Source organism: Akebia trifoliata, chromosome 11, assembly GCF_017979445.1.
Source record: "Akebia trifoliata isolate Shusen 1 chromosome 11, ASM1797944v1, whole genome shotgun sequence".
In the NCBI taxonomy this organism is placed as follows: Eukaryota; Viridiplantae; Streptophyta; class Magnoliopsida; order Ranunculales; family Lardizabalaceae; genus Akebia; species Akebia trifoliata.
In genome coordinates this window covers 43899313-43922935 of record NC_141385.1, presented here as the reverse complement: position 1 = coordinate 43922935, position 23623 = coordinate 43899313, and the positions used below count along the sequence as shown (strand labels likewise).

Genomic DNA, 23623 nt, shown 5'->3' with positions numbered 1-23623 from the left:
TGGATTGGAGGTTTTGGAATGGACTGATTTATAGTAAGAATAATCTCCTCACCATAGAAATCATCCTCACCAAAAATCAACTCATTCCAAAACTTCTAACCCATCAAAACGAGTTTATAAAAAAATGGACAGTCCACGATTCTTCAACTTGTAAATTATAGAGATCATCCTTACCAAAAATCAGCTCATTCCGAAACTTTTACCCCATCAAAAGTGATTTACAAAATTTTTTGTCATAGATATTGTCACAATTGTTATCCCATGAATCGTCTCCTAATATAAAATTATAGATATACATCATATGTGTGACAAAAAAATACAAAATATACAGGTCAAGTTTATATTTTCTCATATTTTGGGATCATGTCCCTATCCAATCATGATATGGTTGAACCAAATCAAATCTTGGTAAGGTCAAGTCAGGTTTTTATTGGAATTGAAAATACTCTATCCGGATTCTAAGTTTACGGATCCGAAGAGGCCATGTTTTGGATCTTATACATCTATAGAGTATCGACTACCCCATTGTTTTGTTTTTTTGTTCGACCTGCCAATTGAATAGATCGTAATTTGAGATCATATGAGATAATGGTAGAACTATCAATGAATCAATTTTGGATCGGATTGTTACCAAATTGGAATTAATCCAATAAAAAAAATTAGTAGTTCGGATCCCAATTTGGACTCAATCAGACCCATAATTTGAAGTTTGAACCTGGTCATTGGATATGATATGTAACGTTTTGGATTTAATATAATACGAAAAATTAATATTTTTTAGATTAGTACTAATCCAACTTGATGCAATTTAATAAAGAGGACATAAAAGTATATTCTATCTAATATATGGGAAGCATTGAGAGGCCTTAAAGAAAGCCAAACATTTTTCAAAGAATAATGATTTTCTGATGCTTCCTCTAACATACACTTTCATTTGTAGATACCCCATTTTTAAATTTACTAGATTTAACAATCTGTCACCTGGTTGCTATGGATTCCTAATGATGAGCATTGAATATACAAAAAGTTGAAAGTTTGTGAGAGACATTTTTTCAATTTTTTTCAATCCTCGTGATTTCATATTATTTTGGCATACTCGATATAGAAATTACGCATGTATAAGATTGACATACTTTATATTTTACTTAGTAAGTATATACACTTATGTTTGCCACACATGTTGATGACCTAGAGACCTCGCAATGCTAGAAAAATATAACCTTGAGATTTAGAAATAATTACATTAAGACACAAAGAAGTCACACATCGAAATTTACAAAAATTGATAAAATGACAAAAATACCCCTCGTAAGTCCTACTCCCCCCCTTTGGAAATGTCTCAAAAATACTTTCATCGCTCTTAGAATATGATTTCAAGTCTAACAAAACCTAAATCAATCAAAATTGAGATATTTCCGAAGAATTATAAAAATGACAAAAATGTTATTTGACGTTCGACATTTAGAAACATTGATTCTTGGGAGAACATGACTAAAAATAAAATTTTCGATAATATTCACGCACATAAAAAAAAAATGGAGATCCTACGCTTAGGAAAATCGAAATCTACCAATTTTGAAATAATTAACCAATTGAAATTGAAAATCAATCTTGAAAATCAAATTGACCATCAAATTAAACCATCGATCCTTAATTTTTACCAATCAATACAACTTTTAAATCTAACCAATTAAATTGAAAATTAAATTTAATGAATTAAAATAATTTATATTAATGATCCAAACTTTGTTAGAAATTATATTGAAAATTTATACCAATATGGTAAAAAGGGATATTACGTCATGGTAACTCATGGAAGTTTTCAAAAATGACTGTTGGTGTTATAATTATTGACTTTGACAAAGTAAAATTGTTGACTTTGACAATATAAAATTGTTGACAAATGAATTAGAATTATTGACTTTGGCAAGTTAAAATTATTGAAATTAATGTGAAATTGTTAAAATTTTAGGATGAGGTTGTTGGCACTCTCCTATTATAAATAAAGGAGTAGAGAAGGTTAGAGAGGAGAAGAAAAATTAGGAGAATACAATTTTTGGTTTAAATCTCTTTTGTTTCAATCATTTAGCTAGTCCATTAATCCATCTCCTTTCCCACATATTTTCAAAGAATTATCTCTCTCTCTCTCTTAAATTACCATCACTTTTCTCTATTTTATATAGCAACGGTCATAAGAGATCTATTCTCCCACGATCCCACTCCATCTCGTGACCTCTTTTAAGAGACCATGTTGAATTGTTTTCAAAGCAAACTCTAAAGAAATCCATAGTAACCACTTCTCCAAAAAGTGAGTACATTATCATGTTTTTTGTGGTCATTATTACTAAAAAGGTAGCTCTTTGACTTAATTCGTTGTTTTAGAAGAGCGTTAAATAAGATTTTTCTTTTTTCCCTTTTTAGCTATTTAGAAAATCAAGTTAACTCACTGATTTTGGTGCACATGGAGGTTTTAAAATCAATCTTCTCTTTATAAAAATACATGTAAGTTGACTTGGTGATTTATGCGCACATGACACTTGAAATTGATTTTTATTAAAAATGAAACATAAGTTGACTCTATGATTTTTTGTACGTGGCACATATTAGTGAATTTCAATTTCATAAATATGACGTGCGAGTTGACTATCTGATTTTGTGCATGTGGCACATAAATATTGGAGTTCATTTTCATAAAAATTGTCATTGAGACGACCCATCTATTTCATGTGCATTGAAATTAATTTGTTAATCAATTTATCGATACGTGCCACGTGACTCTTGAGAAAATAATCGGAAATCACGGCTTTTTCCCTAAAATAATTTCTAAAGAAAATTTTAATTTGAAAAATTATAGTTATAGGATTCGATTTGTCGACTCAATATAAATGATGATGGTTGGACCTTTAACCCTAGGACATTAGCTTGACATTAGCCTTCCCCTATCGACCTTAGGACATTTTGGATTGTAGTAGAGACCGATCACCTTGATCGGATAGGTCCGGTGTCTAACACATTCCGAGACCCGTAACTCGACCCCTTGCCCATTTCTCTTACCTGTGGATTGGCACAAATCCAATTCGGAGTCAAATTTAGTTCCTAAACCTAAACTAGATGACGACCCCTAATCTCAGAAAATCCCCCAACATACCCATTTTTTTACTTTATAATAAAAAGAGTATCGATGCACTTTCACCATTATAGAACTGTAGATCATTTGCCTCGAGATGCATAGAGTCTTAAATCTTTTTCTTGTGTATCCCTAGGCAAATGACATATGATTTTGTAATGGGGGCGTATGTTAGAGGGGAACATAAGATTATCACGACTCTTTTTCAAAATATGGGTTAGAAGTCTCAGAATGGGCATCTTTTTTGTGAGGATGATCTCTATGACGAGGAGATCATTCTTACGAAAAATCAGCTCATTCTAAAACTTTTGACCCCATTAAAAGTGGTTTACAACTAAATGATGGTCCACAATTCTCCAGAATCGTTTTTTGCTCACAAACCCCTCAATGCTTGCCATGTGAATCATGCAAGGGTAGTTTTGCAACTAACGAGGATACTTTTGTAAATTAGGAATGGCATCCAATACATGTGATTGGTGGATCCCAGATTTCTATGAGCTCTATAAGTAATTCTATTTTGTTTTTTCCAATTCTTTAGGTTGTAAAGTGTGGTTAAAAGTATAGAGATCATCCTCACAAAAAATCAGCATATTCCGAATCTTCTAACTCATATTTTGAAAAATGTTTGGCACAATGTTTGACTCTCTTTGAGGCATCTGAACACTCCCCCTCATATATATATATATATATTTATATAGGGGAGCATTCATTGGCCCTAAAGAGAGCCAAACATTTTTCTAAACATAGGTTAGAAGTTTCGGAATGGGCTGATTTTGATAGAAATCATCCTCACAAAAAATCAGCCTATTCTGAAACTTCTAACCCTACCAAAAGTGGTTTACAAAAATTGAATGGCCCACAATTCTTCAACTTGTAAATTAGGGTTACAAGTTTTGGAATGAGCTGATTTTTTATGAGGATGATCTTTTCATTATTGAGATCATCCTCACAAAAAATCAGCTCATTCCAAAACTTCTAAATCATGTTTTAAAAAATGTTTGACTTTCTTTAGGGCCTCCGAATGCCACCCTTATATATGTATATATATGGGAAATGTTTAACCAACCATTTACCCAACAATTTGCCCAACATATTTTGTCCTACACTGGTTAGAAGTTTTGGAATGGGCTGTAAAGATCATCCTCACCAAAAATCAGCTCATTCCAAAACTTCTAACCCCATGTTTACAAGTTGAAAAATCATGGACTGTCCATTTTTTATAAATCAGTTGTGATGGGGTCAGAAGTTTTGGAATGGGCTGATTTTTTGTGAGGATGATCTCCTCACCATAGAGATCATCTTCACCAAAAATCAGCCTATTCCAAAATTTTTAACCCATGTAGGACAAAACATGTTGGGCAAATTGTTGGGTAAATGGTTGGGTACCGAATGGGACCCTATATATATATATATATATAGGGAAATGTTCAGCACCCTAAGTTTTACCACACACTTTAACAAACGTTTTTTGTCTTACATGGGTTAGAAGTTTTGGAATGGGCTGATTTTTGGTGAGGATGATCTCTATGATTAGAAGATCATCCTCCCCAAAAATCAGCCCATTCTGAAATGTTTAGCCCCATGTTTACACATTGAAAAATCATGGACCGTCCATTTTTTGTAAACCATTTTTGATGGGGTTAGAAGTTTTGGAATGAGCTGATTTTTGGTGAGGATGATCTCTATGGTGAGGAGATCATCCTCACCAAAAATCAGCTCATTCCAAAACTTCTAACCCATGTAGAACAAAAAACGTTTGTTAAAGTGTGTGGTAAAACTTAGGGTGGTAAAACTTTCCCCTGTTTTATATATATATATGGGTCCCGTTTAGCAGATATATAAAGCTTAGGGTGCTGAACGGGACCCATATAACAGATATAAAATATAAATGATGCATAATTTATATTGATTTTAAATACAGTATCAGTTCGGTCCTTAGGACCAAATCGTTGAATTGGACCCAAGTTGTCAGATCAGATTTGGGTCCAGTGCCCATCAATAGTGGTAGGCCCATGAAAAATCTAGAAAGCCCAAATACAAATATCAAATCAACCGAAACCAAAACCAAAACAGCAGAAAATGTCATGAACCTAAAAACACAAAAATGGACTTTCCCAACACTAATAAGAGGCATCCAAACATGTTTTATTTCACCAAAAGAAAACCAAGAACTATTCCATTGGAACACCATCATTGCCCAAAATGCCCCTCAAAACCCCCAAATTGCCCTCTCCCTCTACAAACAGATGCAAGCCCAAGCCATCCCCCCAAACAACTTCACCTTCCCTGCCTTATTCAAAGCTTGTGCCACTCTGGGACACCTACACGCCACACAACAAGTACATGCCCATGTTGCTCGGCGTGGCCTTGTTTCCGATAAATTCGTTGCTGCCACTCTTATCGATGCTTATGGCAAGTGTTGTAGTGCTTCAAATGCAAGCCAATTATTTGCTGAAATGCCACAAAGAGCAGTTGATGTCGTTTCGTGGACTTCCCTTGTGTCTGCTTTCTCATCCAATGGTTGTGTCAATGAAGCTTTTGAATCCTTTGTTCGAATGAAACATTCGGATGACACTGAGTGTAGTAAAGGCGACGTTGTTTGCCTTGCTGCACTTGTCTCGGCTTGTGTTGCTGCCGATGATCCGGATTGCTTGATCCGTGGGCAAGCAGTTCATGCACTTGTGGTTAAGTATGGGTTCGAATCAAATACCCGATTGAGTAATTCCTTAGTGCATTTGTATTCTGTGTGTAAATCTGTGGAAAATGCGTTAAAGGTGTTTGATGGGATATCGATTGACCAAAGAGACGTGGTGTCTTGGAATACATTAATTTCTGGGTTTGCACTCAGTGGTGAACCAAAGCAAGCATTGTCTACATTTGAGCAGATGATATCCGTGAGGCCCGTATCAATAGTACCAAATCGAGTAACTGTGATTGTGCTCTTGAAATCTTGTGCAGAGTTAGGTTGTGTCGAGACATCTCGATGGGTCTATAACTACATTGCTTCTCACCATTCTTCACTCTTGTCTTCCGATGATATCATGGTTTTGACTGCGTTGATTGACATGCATACGAGGTGTGGGAACTTGGAGCAGGCAATGGTGATCTTTAATAGAATTAAGAGGAAGAATGTGGTATGTTGGAGTGCCATGATCGCCGGGTATGAACAGAATTCTCATTCTGAGGATGCCCTTCGCCTATTCCGTAGAATGCTCGAGGAAGAGAACAATGGGGATATTCAAGTAAAACCAAATGCCATTACCATGGTGAGTGTCATCTCGGCATGTTCGAGCCTTGGAGCCTCTAGGCCAGGAAGGATAATTCACAAGTACGTTGTAGCAATGGGACTAGACCACGATCCTCGAATCTCTTCTGCGCTCATAGACATGTACGCAAAATGTGGAGACATAGAGCTCTCACGACATGTGTTCATTATGATGGATGACTTGAGCAAAACTGTAGTCGCATGGACCGCTATGATTGGAGCAGAGGGCCTACATGGGGAGGGACGACATGCTCTTCATCTCTTTTCAGAAATGCGGGCCCAGGGGTTCGAACCAAATAGAGTAACTTATGTTTCAATCTTATCGGCATGTAGTCATGCAGGTCTGGTAGAAGAGGGTAAGTCTTGTTTCGAAAGGATGGATAGAGATGGTGTTTCCCCCACTGAAAAACACTATGCTTGCATGGTTGATCTCCTAGGCCGAGCTGGCTGGCTCAATGAGGCCCATGACCTCATTCACAGTATGCCTGTCGCACCTGACGTAGCTGTGTGGGGATCCTTGCTTGCTGCGTGTCGTCTTCATGGGAATTGTGAACTTGGAAAGGTGGTTGAGAAGCAAATTTTAAATTTGGACCCAAATGCTGTGGGGCATCGTGTTCTATTGGCGAACATGTATGAGGATGCAGGGAGATGGGATGATGTACTTAGGATGAGAGTTGAATTGAGAAAGAAAGGATTGAGAAAAATTGCTGGACAGAGCTTCATCGAGATTGGAAATGAGGTGTATAGCTTTATAGCAGAGGACAGATCACATTACAAATGGGAGATGGTGTATAAGGAATTAGATGATCTAGACGCAAGGGTGAGGAATGCCATCAAGTATGCCAGAAAAACCAACACAGTAGTAGAAGAAGATGACATAGAAGGAATAATTGCGAGGTGCAAGTATCACAGTGAGAGATTGGCTATTGCTTTTGGGTTGTTGATGACAAGAAATAACACAATCAAAGGAAGTGAGGCCCCTCCCATTCGGATCACAAAGAACCTCCGAGTTTGCAGGGATTGCCATGTTTATACCAAGATGGTATCCAAGGTCGCCAAGAGAGATATGATTGTCAGGGATGCTCGTCGTTTTCATCACTTCAGAGATGGTGTCTGCTCGTGTGGGGATTACTGGTGACTATTGATGACAGTAGTTAGACTGACAACTCTGTAGGTTAAATTCACTATGCGGTAAACAGTTATTATCATCTGTTCGTTTTTGCTATAATTCGTCCTAAATTAAAATATATAAAAAAGAGAGAGTCGAGATTCTATTGCCATGCCAATTTTTGCTAACGCCACCCCAATTCATATGTAATCACCAAAGGATTAGCACACATCTTGGCATGGCGTTAGCAAAAGTTGGTGTGGCAATAGAAGCTCTCTAATGAGCCGAGGAAGCCATGTTGACTCAAGATGCTCATTTTTCTTACTTCTTAATTTGGTGGTCAGGATAATCACTGCAGGAAATGTTATAAAAGGTATAATCCTGCAACAAATGCTGTAAGAAGTAGGATAGAAAAAAAGAAAAAGAAGGATTCGTTAACGCTTTTCTTATTATTTTTTCTCGTTTATAGATTCTTATTTCATCAGATTATGCTTATAATTTCCCTTGTGTTGGATGAAGAAAGTTCCTTCACTTTCAGGATAAATTCATTTTTGTCTTCAGCTATTTTTACTCTGCGAATAGTTAAATTGTCTTGGCCTTGTTCCAAATTCTGATACTTAAAAATTAAATTGCAGAACAGGGTTATTTTTGCAGATACCATACGGTTAAGGCAATGCTGATGATGCCCAGCTCTGATTTATGGACACTTGGATTTATTTTTATCCATGCCATCAACTTCAAGTTATGAATTAATAAATAAATAAGCAACAACAAAAATGAAAGAATTCTGGCAATGTCCATGTCTATTTAAATTACTCGCAACAATATAAAACTTGCCACTTGTTCTGTTATGGTACACAGCAAGTCAGAAACACAACATTGACACTCGAGAATACAAATTTCAGTTCTACGACGAAGTCTTTACCATGAAATACGGCACAATAAAATCTTTCAATTAATAACACTACAGCTTATTTGAATTTGCTTGACAAAATCAAGATGATCTAGCACTAGCATACAATATTTTTCTTTCTTTTTCCCCGCTTTCTTTCTTCCAAACGTGACCTTGCCAAGTGATATTTCATAGAGATAAACCTATAGATCCTTCTTCCATGCATGATTTCAGACATATATAAAAGACGGGTTTACCAGAAACAGGTTAGTTTCAGGTTTCTTTCACATGGAAGCACTTGTGAAGACATAAGAGAATTTGTACGGGACACTTGCTACCTTCCTGACATTAGCTTCACTAGTGTTTGGTTATCATAGAAGGAGCCAACATCCCAATCATCAGTTGCAGACGAAAGTGTCATTAGTGCAACCACAATGGACCTCATACTTGGCCTTAGTTGGGGATTCTCTTGTGTACAAGCTTTGGCAAGGTGGGCCAACTACAACCAAAACAGCCAAAATAGCCTGTTAGAATCAAGGTTACTAACTAAAACTACAGAAAGTCTTCAAAGAGATCTGTTTTCACCTTACGAACTGACTCGAGTTGGTAATTGTCTCCAAGCCTAGGGTCAACTAGTTTGCGGAGATCTTCACTCGGATCAGGCTGATTAAGAACATCTTCAAACTGTATATAACATAAAATGGTACAATAATGCTTATTTGAGGTTCAGTTTTTCCAAAAGATTATCTTTATTAATGAAGTAGAGTGCAGGCAAGAGAAATAACCATAGCAACAAGTCCTCTTGATTCAGCAACGGATCCATTTTTCACCACAGCTTCCTTTGCAGAAATAAGTTCATAGAGGACAACCCCAAAAGCATAGACATCAATCTTGGGTGTAACATCACCAAACTGAGCATACCTAAAAGGAAGCACGACAATGAGTAAAATCCAGAGTTTGTTGAAACACTCCCACGTTTACTTACACCATAAGAAATGTTTGGATGTAGTGCATGGGATATACTTAGAGGTGTCAATGGATAGTCAAAAATTTGAATCCAAATCGAAATTGGATATTATCCAAAAATTTCGGATATCGGATTCGAATTCGGATAGTTTTATATATTCGAATCCTTATCGGATACAAATTCGGATATTAACATTTCAAATCCGATAATATCCTATTCGAAATAATATATAATATATTTTATTTTATTTTATTTATTTTTTATATAAATAATATAATATATATTATTTGATTTGATATATTTATTATATACATAGTATAATATATAATAGATTTTTTTTAATAATGAAAAATCAGTTGGATACGGAAAAATTGTATTTTTTTTTTAATATACAAATTATTCGAATTCTTATCGGATATTATCCGATATCCGATAGGATAATCGGATTCGAATTCAGATATAATTTTAGAACATCCATCGGATTCGAATTTGAATTCAAATATCAGATAAGAATTTCAGATTTGGATATTACTGTTTTCCGAACCAATAAGCATCCGTTGACAGTCCTAGATATACTTGTTACATGATAAGCGGAGAATAATTTTTTCTCATAATTCATTACCCTTGAAAAATGTCCCTTTTTTAAGTGTAAAGGATACACTATCCCCAAAACAAAAATTGGATCAGTTCTTGGGATTTTGTCTATCCAGTATAGAGTTCTACATATAGGTCGGTGTGTTATAAGTAAAAGTAGGTGTGTTAATATAAGCTCTCTATATTTATGGTCCTGGTTTCAAAAATTGGTTTGACGCCTCGTCTCGTTCATGGACTCAGCCTAGTGGCAAGCCGAGCCTTGATAACGCTCCTCAGGAAGGGTAGGTCAAGTGTTTGAAACCCCATGAAGCAATGAATTCCTTGGGGCCACCCTCCAGGTCCATTGAACCTTGACTCAACCAGTTGCACATAGGACTTTCTGAGGCGGTGAGTGTGACCGTGGGATTAGTCTCACCCAAAGGGTGGGGATACCCACAACAAGCCAAAAAAATAAGGTAGATTAGAAAATGTTTAATCATAAAATCATCTTATATTTAGATAATAAATGTTTTAAAAAATGTATTTTAATTAAAATATACAAAATCCTGGTTGACTTGGACTAGATTTTCAAAATATCATCCGAGTCATGTTGTTTGTCTCGCGAGATTTTGCACATGTGAAACGTCTTTTCTATCAGTCTCAAATGAGATTTAAACCTATCTTTATGGTGTCATTATTTTTTTCCCGTACTTCAAAAGCAACAAATAAGAAACTAGTACATTAATAAACAAGCCAAAACAAAAAATTCAACATAAGGTATCTTACTCTGGGGGCATGTATCCAAATGTACCAACTAGACGTGTTTGCAATGATCCACTTCCAACTTCAGTCAGTTTTGTCAATCCAAAATCCGCAACCTACAAGATAAATATATTAATACAAAAAAAGATCGGGAACATGGTTTTGTCATAATCTTCTACTCTGGTGAAAGAATGGTTACAACCTTTCCATGGAAGTTCTTGTCTATCAAAATGTTTGCAGATTTAATATCTCGATGGATATACACAGGAACCGTATGTTCATGGATGTATTCAAGACCTCTTGCTGAATCAAGGGCAATTTGCACCCTAGTAGACCATGGTAGTGGTTCCCTCTCTGAAAGCAACGAAAATAATTTCAACCATAGCACTGAATGCACAACATAGCAAAACAAAATATTTTACACCACATTTGAGCACAAATGTTCTCTACCTGAGCCACGCAAATGTTGGCTTAGGTTTCCATTCTCGATGAACTCATAAACTAGGAATAAAGAACCCTCAACGCAATAACCTATCAAGCGCACCTGCATTGGATTTAAAATGAATAAAACCACAAATAATCATAAAATTGAAAGAAAAAAAAAAGGAAAGAAAAGAGACCCCTATGAATCATCTGGGTGATATAAACAATTCCAAGCTATATTAACTAAGAGGTGAGCCCTCGTAAGAAGCCTGTCACCTCACCAACCAAGGACGACCCAATTGACCAAGAAAGTCAGTTAACTGATTGAGTCAAAAGATGTAAATCTGATTAGTTGAAGGCATGATTCAACCATAAAGGATTACATGTTTTGCACAGTTCACTAGGCTGATTCATACAACTTTAGCCTCAGTAAAGTTATATCAAGTCATATAGTGTAGAAGTACAATTTGAAAATTATCGTTACATGGCTGCAACAACTTTACATTGTGAGTTGTGATGAATTGATCAAAATCAACCTTTTTAAAAGCTTCCAAGGGGAAAATTCAAAAAATCTCAAGACGATGAACTAGATGGACATTAAAAAAAGACATTTACTAGGCCAAAAAGAAAAAAAAAAAATTATATATCGGGTAAAATACTAGACTATCGTATGGAAAGTGCAATACCAGATTCAAGTGATGAACATGTGTTAGAACCTTCAGTTCAGCAAGAAATTCTTTTGATGCCTGCATATCCATCTTCTTGATTGCTGCCCTCTGCATGAAAATAGTAGGATAATAAATAGTAGTGGGGGGGGGGGGGGGTGCAAGCATTGGGCACAACAATTACGGAACTGACAATCCTCGTTTTGTCTTCTAGTGAAAAAGACAAGGGTGTATCGGACTTTTACACAAAGATGCTTGTTTACATAATAAATGCTATGAGCATTTAAGTATTTTGAATGAAGTATCTTTTTTGTAGTAAATGCCTTGGCAATCAATGCCAATATAATAAATGTATTTATTGGGTAAAAGACTAACATTCCTTTGTCCTTTTCACTAAAAGACAAAACGAGGAGGGGTATTATTGAAAAAAAAGAGTGTTGGACAATGCTAACGTCCCCATGAGGTCTTGGACGTTAGCATTCCTCATATATATATATATCAAAGGAATAACACTAGACGTTCTATTTTCTCTCTTTTTCTTGGAAATTGATAAATTGCAATAATATAAACCTCGCCTCTGAGCTCTGCATAGTAAACAGCTCCAAAACCACCTTGACCAATTTTATTAGCCAGGCTGAACTCATCTGTAGCATTGGCTAGCTCTTCATATGTGAATTCCACTGATTTGTCAACTGTGATGCCTGTAAGCCCTGGGGAAGCAACACCAACGAGAGCAACCGATTCTGAATTGTTATTCAATGTTGTTCCAGAACCTGCACTCACATAAGTTGGGAAATCAATCATCAAAATCATATGTTTTCTTCTGTAAAATCTTTATCCGAAGAGTGATATATAGAGAGAGATCAAGATTTATCAACGATGTGAGATGGAACATCCAATTCATAGTACAAAATTCCCTTGTTTCACTTCTTCCATTTTACATTCATACAACATTACACTAAAGAAATTTCATATAAGATGGTTAAGGTTGCTAGAATGGGTTGACTTTTGGACTAAAGTATTTCCTTGAATCCCCTGTGCATGTGCACCATTTCTAAGATCCCCATTCCATTATTTATCAGGAGTGGGAACACGTATGTAGGGACATTATGGCCCTTTCAATCATAATATTCTACAACCCTAATATCATGTTACGGAATTTACCGAACCACATGAAGTTAGAGCACATAAGATGATAAGAAATAAATAGATCTAGTACTTCCAGATATAGACGTGAGGTTGCAGCGTTTAAAATATCATTCAATATGCATTCCATAAGATGCTAATTTTTTTAAGAGCAAACAACTTCAAGAACTAAGCTCATAATTCATAAATATTAAAAAGAAATATGTTATTAATGAAATATAAAGGATATAAACCAAAAATAGAGTTGGACACAATAAAAGTAAGAATAACGATTTTCAGATGCCCCCCTCCGTCATACGCTCCCTGACGTGGCATGTGCTAGAACCATAATTTTTTTCCTCGGGATACACAACTGCTCATATTTATGGGGTTATACAGTTCTGTATCCCAAGGAAAAAATCTATGGTTCTAACCCATGCCACGTCAGGGAGCATATGTCAGAGGGGGACGTCAGAAAATCACGACTCTAAAAGTAAACATGAGACATTTTGATATCCCCAAAAGAGATTTTGTAACCACAAAATTCCCTCTGGCCTATCATCTCTCAGATGTCCTGCTACTTCAGCAAGAACATCAGTTTGGAGTGGTCTTACCAAATTTGGGAAAACCTTGAGAAGCATACTTGAAAGAGAGAGGCACATTAACCTTAGAGATTTGAACCCAAATATAAGGATTACCATGTCCATGTTTGCTAGAATAATCTTCTACAGCTGCCGGGAGCAATGATGCCTCTTTCTCCTTCTTTCTTCTATAGAGCCCAACATATATACAGGCTGCAATGAGGAGAGCAGAAGCTACTCCAGCAACAGATACGCCAGCAATGACTCCACTTGAAATTCCTGCTTAAATTCAATAACAGTGCATGTGAGGCCCTATTTTGACATCTCACATTTGTATACCGAAATGAAAATTTTCGACAATCAGTGTAATCCAATGTGCGGAAGAAAACCCAAAACCTTTGCTGCAGCCAAAAAAAAAAAGACAATTCAAAATACATGTTAGACTATTTCAAGATTATATGAGACAAGAAGATAGCAATAGAACTGTGAATGCATCAAGGTAGTGCAAGTTACCTTAACTTCAGGGGTGGATATTTTCCTGATTGATCTGCAAAGAATCAAGAGAAAGCATTAGCAAGGTAAGTTTCAATTTGGTCCTACAAAAAATAATGAAAAATAGTAAATTAGATAAGTGCATTTAAATCATGATAAAGCTACACTCTTATTGCTTTAAATTAGATAAGTGTGTATACTATATTACATTAAATAAATATATGATTCAGCTAAATTCTTTAGGAATCTCTTACAATGATTCATGCCCACCAATCAGAAGCAGTGTTCGGTGGTTTATATAAGCAAAATAGTGGAATAACACTACCAACCCCCTTGTCTACTAAAATGAAATCTTAAAGAAGCCCTCAATGGACAGCCTCCACCTTCGAAATGAAAAAGCTACCTTGGATGGGACTTTGTGTCCCCAAACAACAATAACCACGAATACCAAAGAAGGGTATACTAAGGATCATAGAACAGTTTGACCGAGAAATCTTTATTGAACACCGTACACTTTATCCCAAGTATATACCCAATACCCTCTGATCCTCTTACAAAGGAAAGATGGGAACAAGTGAGATTCAGCTAATTAGGTTAACAATAGGCTGGACCACGCACCCCCAACCTGAACCATACAACTTTCTTCCGGTATCATTTTTACAAGATAGAATACAAATTTGATAATTGCACATTAATTATTTCTGATTTTAAATTAAGCAAACCAGATTTTTCGACACAATTCTTTTCTTTTTGATGACCAACTTACCAAGTTTCCTTCGTAACACCAATTATGCATGTTTGAATTTCTTTGTAAACAAAGAATCATTATCTATCACAACCATACATTCAAATTCATTAATTCTAAAAAGCAATGAAGCGAAGAAGGAATCACCTTTGCCAGGAATATACACCAACCCACTTCCGCTGCTAAAATTCGAATCAGGATTGTACCGCTGCAGCAATTCAGCTGGGATGCCTGAATCAGAAGCTATGGAAGACAAATTCTCACCAGGTCGAAGCGGGTAAGTCACGAACAACCCATAATCCTTGGACACCGTTTTAGCCCCACATGAACAATTCACAGTAACATTCATATAGGCATTAACATCAGGTATCATAAACGGACTGTAACTAGTAAAATTATTCACCCACCAATCTGTTGTGAGATTTGCATAAGTCGTATTAGCGACCTTAAAGTATGTATCGCCCGGTTGAACCGTATAGTTGAACACATGGCCTAAGAACTCTTTACCAATACAATTGCAAGAGAACGGAACGTTCAATCGGATACCTGACTTGACGCTGTCTTTGTTGGCGACTTGAGGATTGAAACTAAGAATATAATCAAATTGATTCAAGAGGGAAAATTTTTCAGAGATGTATGTGAGATCCAATCCCTCCGAGACGTAATAAGAAGCTAAAGCTAGATCACAGCCTTTGCTACATTTGGCTTCTGCTGCACCAAAATTCAACAACAGAACCACAAGAAACCCTAATCCTAATTGTAGACTTCTGTTCTCAATCCCAGTAGAGACCATGGTCTTTACAGTGTTGGAAGAACTTAGAAACCCTAGAAATGTTTTGAAATTCTATAGATGATGATGAAACCCTAGAAACAGAGTTGGAGATCTTTGATCCTCTTCGAATAAGAAACGAGGAGACGACAGAAACCCTCAAAGATGCTTTGATTTGGTACAGAGTTGACTGGTCTTCTTCTCTTGCTGTCTTCGTCTCGTTCTTTGACTTTTCCCATTCTCTTTTCTGACTAGCAGAAACGGTCACATTAACTGATTCGCTACTTTTTACTTAACTCAATTTAACGACTTGTCCCACTCCACGAAGTTCCACGTGGCAGATTTTCGGAATATTTGGTCCATTCTTGATGAGCCATGATGTTCAGACTCGTCGATATTCGGCTGACGTGGTAAACACACGAAACCATATTTCTTTGAGTGCTGATAATCTTACTTACGCACGTGGCAACTCAATCAATTTACGTGACGACGTGACAAACTCGAGAATCATAGATGTACTCTCCTCGAAATATAGAATTATGATTCCCCATAAAAAATGCAGTTTTGCATCTCGAAAATAGTAGATCTATGATTTTCGAGTCTATCACGTCAGGTTAATCGATTGACTATGTCACGTGCCTAAGTCAGATGATCACAACTCTAATTCTTTTTCTTCCAAGCATCTGCCACATCATTCAAGTATTAACCAATTGAAAATTTTCGAGTCAAAAAATCATTAGTCATTTTTAATTGAGGAATTGGAGCATAAGTATAAAATGGGGTGCCGCCATATCAAGTATAGAGTGGTTATCCACACCTCAAAGCCCACATTTAATTGGGTGAATCTCCATTTTGTGCGTCGTATTCAACGAAATTCTGAATTCAGTGTATTGTCCATTTTAATTGTCAAAATATGCATTAATCATTTTTATAACCTATGAATTCGCGAGTTCATCACTTTTAATATATTTACAAATTTGTAGATATACTAACAAATTTATTGATTATAAAAATGACGAATTCACATGAAATGCATGTTTTAGGAATTAAAATGAATATGATACCAAAATAGGAATTTGGACATAAGTTGCGTGCATATTGGGAAAAATCACCATTTAATTTCATTTTTGGTGTGTTAAAAATGGTGCGGCATTAAAAAAGAAAAAGAAAAAAAAGACTTCATTTACACATGAGAAGGAGGATGGGAATAAGCCATTGGCTAGGATATCACTTTTACCTTTTTCACTCCTCTTGACGATATCCACGTACTATCAACTTCTGATAATACTTAAGGGAATTACAAACTTTTGTTAAGACCTTCTATGAATATCTCTTAAATTATCTAAATTTATAAAGAAATGCATTTCACATGCGTTAAAGTGGATGTATGCATGGAACCATAGATGATTTTCTCTCAAGATACAAGTGGAAGCATCTATGGTTATGTGTACACCACCACGCCGACACAGTGTCTTATGCAGTCACTCCAGCACAACTCAATTTATAATTCTCTTTCATGTTCACTTTGTCTCTATGTTAAGGAGTAAGTAGGGGTGCAACTTAATTCGGTTCAAACCGAGAACTGAACCAAATCGTGAAATTTGGATTGGTTTGGTTCGGTTTAAAGTAATATCGGTTCAGTTTCGGGTTTAGAAAATAAAAAATCGATGAATTCGGTTCGATTCTCAGTTCAGGTAATATAAAAACCTGAACCAAATCGAAAATCGAATTCCTATTAATTTTAAATAAAATATTTAATTTATATTTAATTTTTAATTTTTATAAAACTAACCTAACCTCATCTCTCTCGTCACTCACGCTCGTCTCTGCAACCTGTTGCCAGCGGCTGCCAGCTTGCCACCGACCGATGAATCTCTCCCTCTCTCTCTCTCTATCTCTCTTATCACTCTCGCTGGTCTCTGCAACCTGCTGCCAACGGTTGCTAGCCTGCACTGGTTGATCGCTCGTCTCTCTCACTCTCGATCATCTCTGCAACCTGCCGCCAGCGGTTGCTAACAGCTGCCATCGGCCGATCAATCTCTCTATCTCTCTCTCTGCGACCGACTGCCAGCCTGCCACCGACTGATCTCATCTCTGTGACCAGCTGCCAGCCTGCTATTGGCTGATCTAGTCTCTACGACAAGTTGCCAGCCTATCACCGACTAATTTCTCTCCCTCTACGGCTGCGATTCATGACCAAACCGTAAGTCTCCTCGCAACCCATGGAACCGAACCGAACCAAACCGAATAAAGGTCGATTTGGATTGGTTCGATTTTAGAACAATTCGATTCGGTTCTAGTTCTCATATGATGGAACCGATCTTGATCGATTCGATTTTGATTTTGCTCTAATCCGAACCAACTCGAACCAAGTTGCACCCCTAGGAGTAAGTGTCTTGAACAAATGTTGTGGATTGATTTCATAAATATTTGGGATACCTCCTTGGACATACCACATGTAATCCAAAGAAGAGGGTTATGTTATCCAGTAGATACCCAAGAATGAACAAAATGAAGTTTGATCGAGGCTTGTGTTAAACACAATGTCCTTAAGACAATTTTGTTCCCGCAACTTGATGCACACAGATCAATGAACAGTTGTCTTCCAGAATACAACAATCACACGTGTACAGGCAGTACGGTACCCATGGATCAAGAGGTGTCCTAATGCCCAAGCCCAACGCGCACCCACGTGAAGCCAAATTGATGAAATTTGCACCCTCCCCTGCGCGCGCATCGTGTGCCCGCACACGCATTAAGGATTTTTTGGACGAATTGATCAAAATCCTTCTTGAGCCCATGGGTCCCTTGTACGCATGCGTGGACTTATCCAAGTCTCTCTCTCTCATATACACTTAAGTGATATGAGAAGTTCTATATAAGAACTAGACAATTTTCTTATTCCTATCTGATGTGGGATTAAAGAGTTTCACTTATAAACTCAATAATTCTATAAACCACATACAACAAACCATGGCTAATAAGGGTTGCTATGAGCCGATTTGTTATTCACTCAAAATGGATTTTTGACAACTAAATACATGAAACTATTCTCTTCAATGAGATGAATAAGTTTCCAAGTGGTCCCACCTCAAATAAATAATGGGACCCACTTAAATCGTAGTTCAAATAGACCTACTAAGTCAGAAAATCTGTAAAAACTGTAGTTTTTTCAACAGGTTCTACCAAAATTTGAACTAGACTGTCCGTTTTAAAGTTTTTTTTTCAATGGATTAAGTGGTTGACAAGAGAACATGATTAGGGAAGAACACTAGTGTGCTTCCTATAGTTTAATTTTAAGAAGGTTTTACTTCTCTTCTCTTAAAATCTCAAAGGACTCAATTTTTATTCCATTACATGGTTCCCATGAACATGGATTTGTTTGAAAGCTTTAGTCAGGATTTTTCAACTACAAAAAATGACGGTGAACCCTTAAATTCACAAGAGTTTTGGAAAGAATTTTTTTTTTTTTTAAAGGTCTAGATCTCACATGAAAAATGGCTATTCCCTTTTTTTTGTTGTTGTTGTTGTTGCAGCAATGTTCAGCTTTATCATTTTGCATTTTCTTGTCCAAAGTGATTCCCCCTTGGTGGGAAAATGTTTTTCCAGTCTTAGGAAAATGATTTCCTGCCTCCTATTGTTATTCCCTCATGATTACCCCACCGTTAAAACTAAAAACAATCTCGTTTTTTTTTTATATATTTTCCTAGGTGCAATCAAATGATGGGATTTATTTTCCCAAGGACATTATATTGCATTGAAAAATATTTTCCTATTGACCAATGCTAGTGCTTCACCAAAGGAATACAAATGTTCTTACAAGAGAATTCAGAGACGTTCATGTACAAATGAACTCAAGAAGAACAACTAATGGTGCAGAACCAACTCACCTTCACGAGCGTCCTACAATTGAAGTACGAAGAATACACGTAGAATGTAATTGAAAAATATATTTCCACTAAATTACCATAGAATCTAGAGACCCTTTCCCAAAATGAAAGCATGCATTTCGACCCAATTTGAGACGGTGTAGGGAATGTCATAACACCCCTTCCAATTAAAAGTGTCACCTTCAACATGTTCTCGTTTTTTATTCACCAAAGCGGAGAACAATGGAACAAAAGAAACACCAAATTGATTCCCCACCTTCCTAAGGTCCTAGTTTGAATCTGACCTGATCACATTACCCACATCAGCTTCAAGCAAGCAAAGCAAATCACTCCCCAAGTCTCTTATGTATACGTATGAGTGTTTTTTTATGTTTCTTCACAATGTCCTTAAGAACTTGAACCTTTTCTTTTAGTGACTCAACCTTCGTAATAATTTTACTGGTGGAAATTGACTCTTTGTAAATTAGTTCATTCACGTGCACATAGAGGACAAGTAAACCTCCTACCCAACAAAACAAGTACACAGTTTTTAAAATTCATTTAAAACATCTTAATTTTTTTTTTTTTTTTTGTATGTTGAAGACTGTTTTAAAAGGGAGTAATGAAGTATCATTCAAAAATCAATTAGGCCAGTTCAAGTGTGTGTATTTTTTGGCCAATCCAAGGTAATTTGAATTGGGTTTGTAACTAATTATGTAAGTGATGCATTATGTGATGCTTCTAAAAGGGATTTTGTTTTCTTTTGTTGTAAAAAATTTAACTTCAAATCTAAGTATGTTCTAGAGAAAATAGTAAAGAAAGAAAGAAACATAAGAGAGGAGAGGTTGAGAAGTTTATGAAGATTGAGATCTAAAAGAAGATGAATCTAAGTGATAGAGGTGTGTTTTCTTATATCAATTGCCTCATTTTCTTCGTAATGAAATCAAGCTCCAACACTCATACCTTCGTGGACGTAGTCTTTGGGTGAATCACGTAAAATCTTGTATTATAGATAGTGTTCTTACTCTTTTATTTATGTTGTTATTTATCTTTTTTGCATTTACTACTATTAGTTGAGTTATCTTTTATTGTCATTATCAAACAAGATCTTAGAAAGTATAACATATAAGGTGTTTAGCAAAATATCCAATAGGTGTTTGATCAAATTATTAAATGAGTTTCACAAAGGTAGTCACATATACAACGGGAAGAAAGCTATGTTGCTAGAGCAAGCATAATTATGATAAATATAAATTGCACTCTAAAAACTAGTTAGCTTCATGGATATATGAGCGATGTCATAGAAGTTAAAGTGCAACAAATACACTTATGAAATTGGATTTTGCATAAAAAATGCCCTTAATTTTTTTTTTTTTAAACCAAAATAAGATCATATTCCAATTTTCAAAGTGCATTTATTGCACTTTGGAATCTGAATTTTTCACCAAAAATGCCCTCGCACAATTTTATTTTATCAAAAATACCCTCAACTGCTCATTTTCAAGGTGTATTTAATGCAGCTTAACATGTACCCTTAGGGCACGTGTTAATAAAATCCTTGATATATTACATTATTACATGGTAAATAATAAAAAGATTACAACCAATTAATTACAAAAACAGAATATATTGGTCTCCAATCAATGATGGATTGACATCTTGATTGAGAAGAAGAATGGAAAGAATTTGCAATAATTTTTTCCTTTAACATAGCTAACATGCTGAATTAAAATATCTAAAACCCTAGGGGTTTTAGGTTTTAAGGTTCAAGAATTAACTAAATTATATCGAATTAGATACCTTGCTATCAGTAAATTCAAGGGCAACACAAGCATCACTGCCTCAAGTGCATTCCTCATTGTCACATTCCTGAAAGTCTGCATCACCCCTCTTGTGCTCTAGATTGGGCTTGAAATTTTTTTATTTATTTAAAAAGAACATATTTTTGGACTAGTTTTTGAGTTTGAAAATGAACGGCCACTGAATTCTCAGATTTAAAATTTGAATCCAACGGTGAAAAAGATCTATGGTTATGTGCCCTTGCCACATCAACTGCGTACAAACCGCGTATAATTTACTGTGTGCATTCGTCACGACTCATATATAAATATAGGGTAGTGTTTGGTAGCCAATTTTGAGAGCAAAAATTTATCCTATATGGGTTAAAAGTTACGGAATGGGCTGATTTTTTGTGAGGATATTCTCTATGGTAAAGAGACCATACTCACAAAAAATCAGAATAATCTGAAACTTCTAACCCTATCAAAAGTGGTTTCGAATTTTTGACCATCATTTTTTTATCGTTAAATTGTAAAACAATTTTGATGGGGTTAGAAGTTTCAAATTGAGTTGATTTTTTGTTAGGATGATCTACTTAATCAATCCATTTTAAAAACTTTTAACCCACATAGGATAAATTTTGGCTCCCTAATGTTGGTTGACGAGCGTGCCCACGTGTGCACACACACACACATGGGGGGTGTTTAAGGGACATATGTAAAAACAATTATTTTTCAAAATACGAGTTAGAAGTTTCGGATTGAACTGATTTTTGTGAGAAGGATCTCTATGATGAGAAGATCATCCTCCAAAATATCAGTCCAATCTGAAACTTCTAAATCCATCAAAAGTGCTTTACAAATTACTGGTAACAAATCGATGGTCCACATTCTAAATCACTTTTGATGGGGTTAGAAGGTCCAGATTGGGTTGATTTTTTTGAGAGTGATATTCTCATCATAGAGATCATCCTCACTAAAAATCAGCTCAATCTGAAACTTTTAACCCATATTTTGAAAAATGATTGGTTTTACATATGTCCCTTAACGCTCTCCACATATATATATATATTTGCATTGAATTTATCTTGTTTTCAATGCGTATAATAAGCTGGACATTAAACCCACGGCATTAAAGTTGCTTTGCAATGGGTCAAACCAATGACCAATGGGTCTAAGTCCTTGAATTTATCTTGTTTGAACTCGTATATGTTTTTTGTAAGGAAAAATTATGTTTGGGCCAACGAACTCTCATTTTGAGAAGCCTACAAGCCAAAAGTGATTATTTGACGTGGCCTAAGATTAAAAATAAAAATAAAAATCGTTGGTTGTATTACGATAGGTTAGTATAAAAAATTAGACTTGATATATAGGGACCCTACCGAAATGTTTTGCACTGCCACAATAGGATCCTACTCTTTATTTAGTCATGTAGCATCCTATCGAACAAAACAATACATGTTTATAAGAAGGAAAAAAAAAACATTTGTTCGATAGGAAGCCATTGAAATGTTTTGGACATACTTGGTAGGATCCTACTAATTCTCTTTATTTAATACGTGGTTTGATGAAGTATAATATGTGGATGCACAAAGTAGGTTGATGCGGAGAAAATCTTGAAATTTTGGGGTGGTGCGATAAAGAGGGCAAAAACAATGGGTGCAAATAACTCTGAGGAGTTTTGGACTGATAATCGGTTAATGCCGTCATGAGTTCAATGCTCAGAATGAGCATTACTTGAAATTTTGGAGTGGTGCAAAGATAAAGAGGGCAAAAACTATGGGTGCAAGGTTTTGGACTGATGATCGGTTAATGCTGTCATGAGTTCAATGCTCAATATGAGCATTAATTCCTTAGGGGCCACCCACGAGGGCGCACCCTCACCTTCCTGGTGCATGTGATGAGTTAGTGTTGCTCGTGTCCCGAGACTAGTCCCTGAACAAGACCATGGTCTAGGGACTGAGCGAAACCCAGATGTGGGCCCGGTCCACTGTCAAACAATGGTTGCAAGCAGATCAACTCCCATGCTAAATAAGTAGTTCTTTTTCTCCCTTCCAACCATTCAAGTTTCAACGTTAGATCACAATAAACAACAAATTAGTGTGACTTCTGTTGAAGGCTCCCATCAATGAGCGAGACCTCATTAATTCGTGACTCGTCTAAATTATAAAAATATTGCCAAGTCAACTTGGGATTTTATAATAAATAATTTTTTTTAATAATTTAAATATCTACTATCTAAACAATTGTATCTAAACTCTAATCATCTTCCAACCTACCTTATTTTATATATATATTTAGTGAAAAAGATAATGATATACTAATCTTTTAAACAATAAATACTAATTTATATAATAAATACTATGAACATTTAAATATTTTGAATTAAAAATACTAAATAATTTGACAATTAATATCAATATAATAAATACATTTATTAATAACATAATAAATATATTTATATTATGTAAAAGTCTAACAT

At 35.8% G+C, this 23623-nt stretch overlaps 1 protein-coding gene and 1 pseudogene across 1 annotated transcript; one reads left to right on the top strand and one right to left on the bottom strand.

Moving 5' to 3' along the window:
- Window positions 1-5373: 5373 nt before the first annotated feature.
- Window positions 5374-7530, top strand: LOC147391916 (pentatricopeptide repeat-containing protein At3g12770 pseudogene; annotated as a pseudogene).
- Window positions 7531-8285: 755 nt separating this feature from the next.
- On the bottom strand, window positions 8286-15752 carry LOC147391915 (lysM domain receptor-like kinase 3). The gene is made up of 12 exons (XM_086458004.1): window positions 14873-15752; window positions 14002-14035; window positions 13811-13812; window positions 13606-13770; window positions 12353-12555; window positions 11804-11893; window positions 11145-11238; window positions 10897-11048; window positions 10719-10810; window positions 9178-9313; window positions 8978-9076; window positions 8286-8891 (listed from the first exon to the last, which is right to left on the bottom strand). Exons 1-12 carry the CDS (start codon window positions 15516-15518, stop codon window positions 8727-8729), a joined length of 1878 nt encoding a protein of 625 aa, XP_086314130.1. The 5' UTR covers window positions 15519-15752; the 3' UTR covers window positions 8286-8726.
- Between the last annotated feature and the right edge of the window lie 7871 nt (window positions 15753-23623).